At 40.3% G+C, this 15,013-nt stretch overlaps 1 protein-coding gene across 4 annotated transcripts in view; it reads right to left on the bottom strand.

The window, feature by feature from the left end:
* Nucleotides 1–14,916, bottom strand: part of arid4b (AT-rich interaction domain 4B) — a 38,443-nt gene extending 23,527 nt beyond the window's left edge. For 2 of the 4 annotated variants that reach the window (XM_040034382.1, XM_040034379.1), the window contains exons 1-3: nt 14,748–14,916; nt 12,371–12,419; nt 548–658 (exon numbers count right to left, since the gene is read on the bottom strand). In XM_040034382.1, coding sequence (XP_039890316.1) covers nt 548–658; nt 12,371–12,376 — 117 coding nt within the window. In that variant the 5' untranslated portion in view covers nt 12,377–12,419; nt 14,748–14,916. Of the gene's footprint in view, nt 1–547; nt 659–12,370; nt 12,420–12,573; nt 13,654–14,310; nt 14,728–14,747 lie in introns of those variants that run through there. The other 2 variants (XM_040034381.1, XM_040034380.1) reach the window with 2 other exon arrangements.
* Nucleotides 14,917–15,013: the final 97 nt, after the last annotated feature.

Here is a 15,013-nt window from a genome sequence, read left to right on the forward strand (position 1 = left end):
ATACCGTATTACGTGTATCATGCAAAACCTTCATCAGGAGGGCTGAAAACCAATGGGGAGGCGGCAATCGCTCCCGTGGCCGTGACAAAGCAGGGAAGCTCCGGGTGAGAGGTGCGCTCGAGGATGCAACGGGTACCGGGTGATCTCGCATCTGCCGCAGCTGGGCGCCTGATCGGCCTCTGACTGATGGCGTAAACCAGGTGGCGGGCCTCCAGCGTGTGAGCAGCACAGCTGGATTTCTGGCAACACTGGAAATAAGAAACTAATCCTGGTTTGACTGTGGCAGACTCTATGATCTAATAGAAGGATCTTTATCCAATTATCCCAGGCTAACCCGGGCTCTGAAGGAACGTTTTGGATAATGTGTCTGTGTCCAAACCAACGGCTCTGGATGCACAATAAAGCAGTGCTGTGTGATCTTGATTGTAGCCGCTTCACACAAAGACAAGAGCACCCCCCCGGCCCGGCTGCTATCCACTTCATACACAACACAGACAGATAATTAAATATTAATGTTGGATCATAAGCACTTTGAAATATGACTTACCTTGGCCTTGACTAGCCTCTTGGCAGTCTTAATCTTGGCTTCGCAGAAAGCCCCTCGGTACTTGGCGCTCACATCCGTCCCTACTGTCAGGTAGGGGGGCTCCTCCAGAGTCTGAAGAAATAAAAAAAAAAATGACACAGAGTTTAAACCCTTTTTAATACAATACAACTTAATGACACAGGTGTAATCACAAAGCTAAAGCAGGAGGACGCACACATACAGGCATAACAGAGTCCAGGGCAACGACGCAAAAAACCCACCCGGCTCAGTGATTCATCCATGGAATACACATACCATCTGCTCTGGGTTTTGGAAAACAAGCCTCTGAGGGAGCAAACAAAAAGGCCACTTCACTACAGCTTTGATGACTACAAAGAAGAAGATATCCGAAACACATAGCACCATCTTGTGTCATCAATGGTTCAACACCCCCCTCCCCAGCTTCCTCCAAAAACAGATTTGCAGAGGGTAGAGTACACAGAGAAAGCAGACCTTCTGTCTATAGATGGGGGCAGATGATGTTTGTGCTTCATACAGTGTGAAGATGAATTTACTGAGGTTGTTTCAGTTAGACTGGAGGAAAAAAGCCCAGCCTAACAGCAGTATATTTAGACATCTTTCTAGAATAAGAACCAAAGTGGGCCACACTTCCTGCTACTCCTGAAAGCAAGGAAAGCAGCTCAAACACATGTAGCACTTCTGCAGTACACTGAAAAAGAAGAAGACCTCTCATCTTGTCTGAATGAAATCAGTGAATGAGCGCCAGATGGAATGGAGATGCTCAAAAAGTAACAAGAACAATCAATTTCAAATGAAGTTATTCACAGCAGGAAGTTGGTTCTGCTCATTACTCATTACCATATAAAACCATTTTCCCTTGCAAATTGTACCTGTTCAATTTCACACGACAAGATGATAACTTGTAAGACTTGGTGAGATGCACACCTCTCCTTTTTTTTTTTTTTTCCTTTTATTGCGACATTTTCATTTTCTACGCTTTAAGAGATTCAAACCACATAATTTGTGGGGGCTGTTCATAACAGTTGTTCATTGTTCCCACGAGGAGAGCAAAGAGTGCACAGGTTGTCATTCCAGCTAAAAACTACACCAGCGGTTAGCTGTACTTGAAGCAGTGAAGAGGAACTAATTGCTAACGCCAGCTGCATGCAGTCCACCATGGCACATACTTGTGTCATGACCGAACCACCTTTTCAGGCCTGATATGCTCCAAAGTCCTAATCCTGTCAGGATGCTTGGTAATTTGTGAGCTTTACAAATCTCAATCCTAATTAGAACCTTAGCTTATTGCAACCTATCGAGCTCAGAAATGCCTAAAAGGACCTGCTTCCATGGAGTGACATGGAAATGGGGAAAAAAAACTAAACTCAGAGGACTTCCGCATTGATGGAGTGCACAGAAGAAGCGAGCACAGCGGCTTTGGGAGAAGCAGCTGCTACTTCAACATTCTGCAGGTGCACGGCGCCTTGTGCTGTTGGCTGCATCTCGCCTTTGAAACGTGTGTGATTTGTTTAAGCAAAAACAAGTGACAGACTGACAACTTCCTGCTACCATATCACACAAACTAGGCAGAACAGTGAAGACATTATAAACACAGAAAACACTCATACTGCTCTAACTATCAGTAATTAGTGGTCAAACATGTAACTGCCTGCACTTTAATGGGTTTTTATTGCTATTAGATGTAGGTCTGCATTAGAATTGCCTGTAGAGCTGTCTTCAGGACATGGTGTTAATTAGTTTGTGCCGTAGAGTTAAAATCCTCCTTCTTCTTCTTTCGGCTGCTGCCTTTAGGGGTCGTCACAGCGGATCATCTGCCCCCATCCCACACTAACCCTCTGCATGTCCTCATTCACTACATCTACTACGTATTTTTCTCGTGCCTGGGAGCTCCATCTTCCACATCTTTTGTCCAAAATATCCACTATCCTCCTCTGCACATTTCCAAAGCATCTCAACCTTGCCTGCCTAACTTTGTCTTCAAACCACTCAAACTGAGTTAAACACTGAAAAGATTATTTTCACTTCAGTTTACAAATGGTTGGATATATGGCCCCCAAAATCCCTCCAGAATTCTCTAACCCAATCTACCATGAGGGGGTAGAAACAGTATATGTGAGCGGTGTCAAACATGCAGCCCGCAGGCCAGTGTGGGCCTGTCACAGGGTCTAATCTGGTCCACTTGTAGTGTAAAATTTACAGTCATAGCTTTAATATCTTAACTTTACTACACAGGCTCGCATTACAAATTATTTCTTGATTTCAGCCTGACAGATATGATTTTTTTTTTTTTTAAAATCCAATACCGATATTTGGAAATTTAAAAATCTGATATTCCAAGTGGATTGTATTTATTTATTTTTCCTTTCAGAAACACAAAACATTAAACAGATTTCCCCGTTTATACTCTTGATTGTCGTGTCTGTGGCGTTCAAACCCCATGTGCTGCCTACAGGAAATCTGCAGGCTGCCCTCTAGTGGACAAACTATGCAACATCAGTACTTGTAACATCGTAGTGTTTCTTCAGTCTCTTTAAAAAAAAAAAAAAAAAAAAAAGATTTACCAACCGCTATAAATGCAGAACGATCAACAAATAGCTAAATAATAAAGCTGATAATATCGGCCTGCCGATAAATCGGTCCTAATAAGACGTGTTGTTGAAACCGCACTTATTCTACTTATTCTAATTCTGAACGTTTACATCTTTACTTGAAAAGAAAGACAGGTTATTATACAATCGTTTCACTCTTGCAGCTCATTTTAGCCATATGTGGCCTATTAGCTAAAGCGAGTCCGCCATCCCTTGTATACCGTATATAAATAGTATGCTAATATGTAACAACAGAAGGTGATATTTCAAATAATCATCAGAAATAATCACTCTCCTGGAAACTTTACAAAAATAACTGAAGCTTGCAGCTTAGCAAATTTGCATCTTTTATGTGAAATGCTGGTAAGCTTTTCTAGTCAAACCAGAACAGGCGGCCTCGTCTCCACACTCTCTGGGATTCTGACAGATGGGATTCGGGGGCAGAGTCCAGCGCCCTCCAGCCTCTCTACCTCTCCGATAAACACCTCATAAGTCTGTAGCAGTCTGGCCTGAGCACCAGCGGCCCTAGCCAACTATGGGTTTACATGACGCAGCAGCCATTTCCACTGTCTCACCAACTCTCTTGTCAGTCACGGCTGTGCCACAAAGCTGTACCACTACAGTCTTCAGACCAGTGTTCAGCCTCCTCTTTCATACTATTACAGGTCTCCTTTTGTCCTCTACGCACTAACCCATTTCCTTTCTTTTTTTTTTTTTTTTTTTTTTTAAAAAGGAGAAGTCATACTAGGAGACTCAGAAAGGGCAGTTTGGGTTATCTCAACAGCTGCGCTAGCCAAATATGCACAACCTAACCAGACAGGGCTAACAACACACTACTGAGGCCTGAATTACATTTGTCATGCTCACATTCCAACACAAACAGAGGAGAGTTTGTTGTTTCCACCGATAATGCCCTGCCGCCCTGCACTGAACCACAACTATGAAAAGAAAACTCCATTCCTCGGATTAGATTGCTATTTGGCCTACAGCTGTCTGGAGAAAAAACACTGACTACTTTTATTTATTTTATTTTCATTGCTTCTGCCAGTGCTGAATGATCTTGTGTTGTTTCCCCCGCTCAGAAGATCAACCAGTCAAGATGACTAAACTCAAAGAAGTGGAATTCCTATGCCTTTGGGATGTGAAACATCCTCTCGTCAACTCATAACAACATCATGCACCTAATGAGAGCGGCTCTTTCCCAAGATTCTGTCATAAAAAAGGGACAAAAAAAAAGGACTGAACAGTATTTATGATAAGCCTTAAGCGCCACTTCAGCCACTACATGCAGAAAGTCAGCATGATGATAGCAGCAGCACTACAATCAAGACCAGCTCTCTGGCTTTTCACCTAGCGCTACTGATGTGGAAAATACTCTCCAGGCACATGTGCTTGATTAAACACATACAAATGTGAGTTGGCATGGGGTGACAAAACGCACCTGCGGCTACCTTTCATAGAAATACGCACCAACTCCTCCAAAAGCTGCGCTCTGGTTTCGAGAGGGAAAATAATGATGTCCAAGTTGTAATTATTAGTATGCTCTACTTGGCTATCAGTCAAACATGCACACCCAGGATAATAGCCTTATGTGTAATCATGCCTTAAAAGCTTTTTTTCCCTCCACAATGAGCCATCTAAAAGAAATACCAGAGGTGAAGGTGCACCACTGTTATTGGTCATAAAGTACTTCTGTCTCCGATAGAGTACGAGTGCTTCACTGATTACTGATCATCCAAAAACCTATTCGACGTTTAAGCTGTTCTGGTCGGAAAAGAAAAGATATCGATACATTAAGACAGAGCTTTGAAATCATCGCCGCTTTAACCAAAAATAAAGCAGACTGGAGTGACACTGACAGCAGCAGAATGAGATCAGTTTCTACTCAATAAAGACTCGGGTCATGAAAAATTTAACCGCCGGCTCCATGGTTGAAAATAAGCTGCTGCTTATGGCGCATTTCTTAGACAGCCTTAGTGACTATAGCATTTTCGTTCTACAACTCAGTAAAAATAAAATAAAATAAAAATCCTGGCAGCTATCAAAAGGTTAAAGCTCCATGGTGGGGAGGTAATGCATACATAGGGCCTCACTTTATAGGGACACTGGTAAGTCTCCAGGGATTTCTTAAAAGCCCACAGACTCTGGACACACGCAGTCTTCTGTATATCACTCTCTACCATTAAAGCCAGTCCAGCCATCCTATTCAAGAATATGCTTCCACTTTCTGTCATATTCTCAAGTTCATTTATGCTGAATTAAAAAAAGTTAGCAACAATGATGTGCTTAGAGGAAAAACTTTGTAATCTAGCTCTATTCTACATGCTGTCATAGATTTCTACAGCCCATCATTGCTTGCATTTCCAGAAAATCTACATCAGGGCAAATAATGAACTTTTTTAAAAAAGAAAACCAACTCCAAATTTGATTCTTCTCATGGAAAAGCAACCCAGAGATACGGAAAGGTGGGTCAGTGTAGCACTATACCAACCACACTGCATACTGTGCAGCACAGACTGAACAGCAGACCTGTGTAGGTACGTTTAGTTCATCAGTGCAGACACTGCAGCAGATGAAAAAGAGGAAGAGGACCCAGGAAGTTTCCTTTCCGCTTCCAACATGGAGAGCGTAAGGTAGCCTATAACAGCAGAAGCATGGTTAATCTTGCTCTCACAAAGCCATGAATGATTTATTTGTTTAAAAAAAAAATAATGCCCAAATACTGCCAGACAATAAAAGGTTATCTAGTATTTAGTTTAATAAGATATTATTCATCTACCAAGGGTGCACCAATGACTCCGTGTCATTTATTCTTCTTGACCACAAATTCAGTCACACAAATTCAAAATACAACAAGACACATCGCATGACAGATTATTTCTGCACCAAAAAAAGACTTTTTCAAAAAAAAAAAAAAAAAAAAAAAAAAAAAAATCAACAACTGTGAAATTCTGGGCTGATATTAATGTTTAAAAAAGCAATTTGGCCAAAATATGATACCAGTGTTTTTGTTATGTAATTCCCTTTTGTGCCAAGACAACAGAGAAATTTAAAAAAATAAAAATAAAAAATTGACAAATAACAATCCTTTTTAAAGTCTTTCAGCTCTTTGTCTCACTGTCTTTGAACATTTAACTAGCCACAAATTGCAACAAAAGAAATAAAGACGATGACAAAAAAAAGTTGCAAATGAAACACTACTACACACAGATATTTGCAATTATTTGAGCTGATTCAACTTGCAGTCGAATATATATATGTGATTAACTTATAATTGACGATGCAATATATTGCATTATCTTATTATGTGTAATCTAATTAAAAAAGATATACGAGTTAAATTTACATTTTTAATGCTACTTTAACTCAAGGAGCATTCTCCTGAACAATCATTGACATACAGGACACTTTCCTGACATGACTTCATTTCCAAGAGTCACATGATTTGTCTCTTGTCTTTCCTGTAGCTAACAAGGCCTTCTCCTCATCATCGCCACCTTTAGGTCAAAGCATCGGGGCTTTTGTCATTTGAATACTTTTTTATTCCCTTTTAGGGTTGACCTGCAACTGTTAACTTAGCTAACGTAACAGCTTACTGTTACCAGTAACCATTCTAAACACATATAAAAATAACAGGTTGTTTTTTAAGGCATGGCCTGAACAATGCAGCTACACTGTGTGGTTGAGCGAACAGAAGAGCAGATACTGTCTGATGAAAATCTCACAGTGATGAGACTAAAAATCATTTAGGTCCCATCCAAAAAGAATTTAAGACAATTCATACCATTTTTAAAGGTCTTGAAAAATATAATAGATAGAGTGTATTGTCAATCAAACAGTTTATAGATGCCCACACTGTCCTCTAAGAAGAAGAGCTCTAATTAGGCACTTTAAGTGAAAACACCTGTGCCGGCTGTGCATGCGTGTGGGCGACACTTTAAGACTTCAAATCCACAACAAATTCAAACTATGAAACAGTAATACTGATTAACCTGGCAAAGATATTGTGAATACTTTCTAATTTACTTACATACTTTTATATATTTAAAACATGACTTATGTAGAGCTGTTCTCATTGAAATACAGTATCAGAATATTAAAAACCACTGTTAATTAGCCGAACTCTGATGATGTGAACCCAGATCAGATTTAAAATTGAAACGACAGGAAGCTGCTTGCTGTTCAGATCTCAGAGTCTCTTTCTTTTTTCCACTTCACACCATCACAGAAACTCACACACTTTGTATTTGTGAGATATAAAAAATTAATAAATAAAGAAACTGTTGCCATTTCCCAGAGTACTGTGAATCAATACTGCGCATGTGTGAAATGTAAAATGACACACATGCTAGTCTGAATGTGGTTTGATTTAGTTTAGGTTTATTTTATTTTAGGCTGTATAGGATGACATAAAACACAAATGTCTCAGTCTATTAAGATTACTGGCACATCTAAAATCTATTATATTTATCCAAGAGAATTACAATGCTTTAATGACTGTAGCATCTCTGAAATATTACAAACAATAGTTTTACACCCATTATACTGTACTGTGGTGCTCACAGGCCAAACAAAGGAACATGCAAGAGGCACGCAGGAAAGAATTAAGCACCCTCCCAGCCTAGCTCACACGTACAATAATCCTGCTGTGAATCACCTCTTTGTCCAAACCAGAGTCGCCACAATTCCAGTGACTGGTGCTTCAGCAGGAGTTGCCTTGGCAATGCCATGGCAGCTCTGAACTAGAAAAAAAATTGCAATCTTAATACTTTTTGTTTACGCACTCACTCCCCCACATTTAGGGCATTCACCATATTCACGCTTCCTGTGCGATCAGCAGCAGTTTAATCTACTTCGAGAATTTCAGTGCTTCTGAATTTAGTTTTTTTTTTTTTAAATATTTAAAAAAAATTAAATAAGTCTTTATCAGACACCCTTTTTCTAATAAAGCATATGGACAGACCCTCGATGATAAAACACTGATCAACAGGTACAATTCAACATCAGATTAACAGACTGGAAAACTTTTCTTCTCAACTAAAACTGTACAGTTTACAGCTCTATGGGTAAACTTATCTACATACTAGCAAAAGTATTCCTAACAAAGTATTAACTGAAAATCTCTCAGCAATGTTGAATGAAAGGTACACTGAAACTGAGTTACAAATCAAGCTAAGTGAGTGTAAATGAAAAAAGTATAATCAGTATAATTGGTTACATTCACAGCTACTTGCGCTATTATTTTTTAAGTGTCGCTACCGAGACCAGGACCCAAGTGAAGTAATATAAACAGTTGAGCGAATGTCACTTAAAGATACAACGTTGAAATTTAAGTACAGCTAAAAATCATGAATGAACAGGCTGACTTTACTTTTACTTTATGCATTTTTTAAACATATAAAAATGTAAGTACTGTATTTTTACAAAGAATGATTATATTGTTTGTATCCAGATCTACGTAATACTAACCAAAAGTGAACCATAGCTTTTAAATGTGATCATGAGGTGTACTTTTCAAAGCACATTAGACAGCCTACTGTACCTGACCTCCTGAGTCCATCTTCTCAAATGCAAAAATAGGAACCAAATGACTGCACTGCATACAGTTTACGGCCACAGAAATAACTAATTTCACTGTAACAGCAAAGTCTGCATACTCACTGCTTTGACACAACAGAGCAACAGACTAGAACTGCAGTTCAAGTTTATAAATGACAGATTTAAAAGGGGATGGTCAAACTTAAAAGCCGAGCTCTCCTGATATTCCTAAAATGTAACTCAAAAACATCTTTCATCAGACCTCCCCTGCCTCATTCTTACACACCCAGCACCTCCAGTTTGCAAGCCATGCTTTTTTTTATTATTGATTTTCCAGTTTTATGACCATGTAATAAAAACACTGACAAAGTTGTTTTGAAAAATATGGAAAACTTCCTCTTTATAAGATCAAACTGTGATGAAAATAAAGTCGGAAAAGTACTTTTCCTGTAGTGTTGTTTTGTCATATAGAATATATAGAAAATCAACGTTTTCACTGTTGTGTGAGTTTAAGCTTTACACATTTACACTCACACGCAATCAAACCCTTTTGTTGTTATTAACAAAAGCGACGAATGTCCTTAATATTACTGACTGTGGTTGAATTTAGAGTGGTCCGCTGCTATTGATACTACATAAAAGCGGAAGCTTAATGTATTCCACTTCTTTTATAACAAATTTATTAAGGATTTAAACAAACATCCAACACTTCTAACTTCTTATAATGGGTCTAATGTTTACAGCATTTCATCTTACACACTGTATTACAGCAGTGTGTGTGTGTGTGTGTGTGCGCGCAGCTGGTGAAGAAAGCCTGCAGACCATGAGCCTAAGTGACATATAACGCTAAGTGAACATAATGAAAAGTTGTCCTACTTACAGAGCAATTTACAGTTTAGGCATTGAGCAGATGCTCATACACACAGCGGTAAAATGAGTGAGCACTCCTCTAGCATCAATAGAGCCACACAAACTCAGAGAGCTGTGAAAACAACAAATGCTACAACATTAAACAGAAAATGTCAGTGTGGGAACATCACTGCTTTCAGCTGACGCGTGGATGTGAACATTTAAGCATAATAATCATCTACTAGAGGCCTACTGCAACCCATGTGGAAACAACAATAACTGCAAAATGGTCACAGTTACTAATAGCACCATGTTTCATGAGTTTTTATATGTTTAGCTTTATTCAAAGAGACGTCGGGGAAATTAAGCAGCAAAAGGCCAACATAACATGCGAGTCAGGCGGTATCTGCTAAAGCCACGTTTTTCCTCAGTGTGCATCTCGGCTTATTGAAGTGCATTTCCAGTATTGGCAATCAAAACTCCTCTCGCCACACAAATAGGTCATTATATAATCGCAGACCACCCAGTAGCTTAAGTTAGCGTTACCACTAGGACAACCAACAGAAAGAGTTTGGATTAGGGCTGCTCGATTATGGCAAAAATGATAATCACGATTATTTTCACTGAAATTGAGATCTCGATTATTTGACGATATTTATTTAACCCTTACGACCTACTATAGAACCAAGTCGGCCAGAGCTTATATTATTTTTTTACATGTTGTAGTGCCATTTGTGGGAGCATTTCAAGTTGCTATACAACTATTATAGCCCATATTTTAATAATATGTATGCATTAAGTCCATAGTAACTACATTAATTGCAAAAAAAGTGCAATAAACTACAAAAAAAATTGAAAATCATTTTTGTTTTTTTTTACATATATTTCTACTTGGAGAAATTTAAGAGGTTTATCCCTCAAAACTTTAAATACAAAAAAGTTGCAAAAAATAGTTTACAACAACAGGAAATTTATTTTGAGTGTCTTCATAGTTTTATTTTGGAGATACAGCAATTTTTATATACTGCAGGAAAAACAAAAAAAACAATCCTATGATGCAAATTTGCAAAGAAAACAGCAGGTGCATCAAAACAAACTATTTCCAGCAGTGCAATTCGAGTTCTAAGCATCACAGAAACTATTCAGAAAAGTCAAACATGACTTATAAAAACACCAGTATAGGCTTTTAAGGCCTACAAGTAAAAAACTACATTTTCCGCGAAAATGACGTCATTTCCGGTTTCGGGCAGGAAATGGCGGACATGCGATAGTTCGCGCTGACGTCTGTTTCACTGTGGGAAGTGTTATGAACAGCTGATCCGATCGGCAAAGCGTGTTTCTGGAATATTATGTTTTTGTTCCTGCAAGCGCTTTTTATGCAATTTTTGCAAAGCTATATGTGGAAGGAAACTGTGACCGAGGACAAGCTGATGTCATAAGATGTAAGTACAACTCCTCCGGTTTCATATGCAAAAAAAAATTATTGCGCTAGCTTACACGGCTCAGGGTTCTTCACGGATTTAAAAATAGTTACACAAAACGGAGCATGCAGCTCTGACCGGCTTTAAAGGGTTGACAATAACAACGTATTGAATAATGACTTTAAAAAATAATATAAAATAGTGTGCAACACCACTGAAGTTTTTTTTAACCTCTCTTTTCAACCAATGCATCTCCTCTCCAAATAACTTCTGCTTAGCTTTCCGAGCTTCCCTCGGGTCCTCTTAATCAGCGGTCTCCAACCTTTTTTGCGCCACGGACCGGTTTATGCCTGACAATATTTTCACGGACCGGCCTTTAAGGTGTGGCAGATAAATGAGGGAGGGGCTAATAATCGGCTCAGTCATTTTTAATGATCGTTGAAAGCCCAGATCGTAATCGTGATTAAAATTCGATTAATTGAGCAGCCCTAGTTTGGATGTAGACAAACATATCAAAGTGGCATCTATCTTTGTATCCCCCTGCTCTTTCTGCTTGCACTTTAATAACTGGATAATTTGGCTGAAGGTGACATGTTTATTAGTGGGTGGCGGTTTAGTCCAATTAACCACAATAAGCATAACAAAGTAGCTAATCATTACCAGAGCTGCTTGTAATGTGGCCACTATCAACTCTCCGATCACAAAGCCTGGCAACTTCTTGTTCTACTTGGTTTATGTTCCTCACACATCACTATTACCTTACATGAGTCAGGAAACAAAAACAAACAAACACAAAAAACTCATGTGCGTTATACTAATTGCTCTGCAGGTTACGAGGCAGCATAATGACTCACGTGGCAACAAATGATAAGTTAGGACACTGCCTGCAGTCATAACTGCAGCTATAACACGAGAATAAATAGCTCAAATCACTGACAGAGACAGCTGTGTTTTTTCAGGCTAAATAAGGCTGAAGAAAACAATGTCATGACCAAGTTTTTCTTAAATCTCATCATGAAGTTCACAAGCCACACCTTTGGTATAAATTTAGAGCCACATACACATACATCACTTCACATCCACGCCCTCTCGTCTTATAATTCAATGCCAACACATAACAAAGCACAACATTAATATTACAATTTTCAATTTGCATTTGCAAAGCAAGCTGAAGACACTAGAAACTCAACATCGGGGACATCAAACAATTGTATTAGTCTGGCCTTTATCCAGGACACTGTGTTTACATTTACATTTAATAGGAAGATCCAACCGTTTAATTCCTCTGGTTAAGTCGTGTTTACATAAGAGCTGAATGAAACTGAGCTGCAGAAGTAGTAGAGCTAATGGGAGCTTCCCCGTGCTGCTGAGCACATGCAAGATAAAAAAAAAATGAATGAACATACCTTCATCTCTCTATGAGTCCTCTAGGTGACCAGTTTAACGGATCCCAAGCTGGAAAAACAAAAAGGTAGGAGAAGCTGTTAGAAATTTCAGAGAGTGCCAACTTATGTCTGCCACAACAAGACACGATTATGTTATGATGACATCACTTCTTCTGCTAGACTGCTGGATGCAATGAAGAAAAAGCTGGGCGGTAGATGCTCACTTTAAACGGCTTGGGAAAAAAACATCGACGACTGCACACGAGACATCTTTCTTTTCTTTACATCCTGCAACACATCTGCTCGAGAAAGAGACAGACAAGGGTGTGTGTATGTGTGTGTACGGGAGCTTTCCAGTCCAATAATATGTGTTGCAAAGTACACCGTGGCAGGCTGATCGCTCATTCGCAGAGCCTTTAAAGCCGTTTATGTAATGCCCAGCGCACACTGTTGTAAGTCAGTCAGTCAGCGCTAGTCAGCCAGACTTGGCTTGTGACTAAGAACGGCGAGCACAAACAAAGTAACTAGTCGCTACTCGAAGCAAAGGCTTCCTCTGTGTGTGTGTCTGTTTGTGTGCACAGATGGATAATATTGTAGCTGTTTAATGGAGTGATGGACAGTATTAACAGCCGCACGGCGCTCGTTTCTCCGAGTACACGGCAGCGTGGTGTGCCTGCTGTCTGCACTGCACTGACTATACCAACGCTACAGCAGAGGATGACGCCATTTCTGTAGCTGACAGTAAGCTAGAAAAGGAGAACAGTTGAGCAGGCAAACACTGGGAAAATCCAGGAAACCGCGGTCGCAAGTCACCTGCCCGTACCACGGCCATTTCTCTCATCGGAGACTGGGATAACGCTGTGTTTTTTGTTACAGGAAAACTGCACCGAGACCATCCATTTTCGTTTTCGCTTCTCTCTCTCCCTCGGTGTCGGTGCACTGCTCTCTGCGGAGAGTGCGCTCGACAGCAATAAATAAATAAATAAATAATATATATATAAATGTAGAGCGAGGGAGCGAGATAATAACACAGTAGCTAGACCCCAAAAACCTTTACACATATGTCATATCACCGCCCTGGTAGTACAAAACACGTCAAGTTGAGCCCCCCCGAAAAAAGAAAAAAAGTGAAGCTCGGCCGTGCAGACCGATTGGAAGTCACTTTCTGAACGGAATGCTCTACTGTGGCATTTCGCTGAGCGTTCACGGAGCAGCGATGAGTGGAGATTTGCTCCCGACAAAGAAACAAGTCGACGAAACGGTTCGCAACAAGGTCAAGCTCGAAGACTTGCAACGCAGTAACATCGCGTTAATCCCCCCCCCCCCCCCCAAGCACCACCACCACCACCAACACCAACAACACACAATTTTATTGTTGTAACACAAGCCAAGGTCGCAGTCCTCCTTTGGTTTAGTTCACGGAGGATACAATGTCATCCGCCCCAGACAATTTGCTAGACCGAGCCGATGCGAGTGAGTGGACTGACCACCACTGCTAGCACCATTCCCAACAACGTTAACACACTCGTACAAGCTTCGAGACTCGGTAGTCTTTTCTCCTGTTCTAAAAGCTGCTACAGTGATTAACTAGAGCGTCGAGCTCATTTAAACCTCTCCACTAGTGATTCACGTCCAAGCAGTTTGTTACTTAACATACGTAACATAATAATAATCACAAAAAAATACTGGTCAAGCACCCACAACACCGAGAATAACAAGTCATCACTAGCAGTAGGTGGGGAAATATGGATAACCTTTGAGCTGATTTTTATCCCCACAACTGATCAAATGGGCGAGTTCCTTGATACACGGTAGCTCCAACCTACATTGGACAAGTCAGTCGTGAGGAGCCAGACGTTACTGGTGGCACAAAAGGAAAGCCTGACAATGCATTTTACCTCCGTTTAACTATATCGTCCGCCCGCTGCTCGACAGATCTCGTCACGCTAATAAGAACTCACCGATTGTTTCGGGTAATATCACTTGTTTTTGTTTAAATGGCTATTCGCGAGCACCGTGGCAGGCGCTACTCGACGACAGCCTCCCCGAGGATTCCTCCGCTCAACAACACAACACTCCGGAGCCTGTCCAGCACACTTGAAACTATTCAGCCACGGAGTAGCATAACCTTTCACTGCGCTCATCCGCCTAATTTGGCTGGCTACGGCTTAACTTTGTTATCGAACTGAACAAGTTTTTTTCCCTTTCTTTTTTTAATCTGCAGGTTTCTACTGCCCTGTCGCCAAATTCATTCATTCCTCTAAACCACCCTCCCTAAACACAACACAGCATTAGTTAACAAGTTAGCTAACGTCAAGGTTGGCTTGATAGCAGCAGGGAAGCAAGCTAGTAAAATGTTCTAAATAGCGACGGCTCTGCCGAACAAAAGCAGGCTTACCTATGCTGTCAAGTTGAAAAACACCTCTGGTTTTCGTCGAAAGTGGATTAGTAATCCATAGGAACATTTATGAGAAAAATACGACAGATTTAAACGTCGTCCGTTGGCCACCGATTGATGTTGGATGCGGATGGGTAAAAGTCGTTTTCGCAGAGCTGCTGTTTGCCTTGTTGAGTAGCTCCTCTAGCCTAGCTCTTTCTGTGATCCTTCCCCTCCTCCTGAGAATGATTGATGGGTATACTAATCCCGCCTTTTCAAAAATAAAC

The sequence above is a fragment of the Simochromis diagramma genome, unplaced genomic scaffold (assembly GCF_900408965.1).
Source record: "Simochromis diagramma unplaced genomic scaffold, fSimDia1.1 OVJJ01000481.1, whole genome shotgun sequence".
NCBI classification, from domain to species: domain Eukaryota; kingdom Metazoa; phylum Chordata; class Actinopteri; order Cichliformes; family Cichlidae; genus Simochromis; species Simochromis diagramma.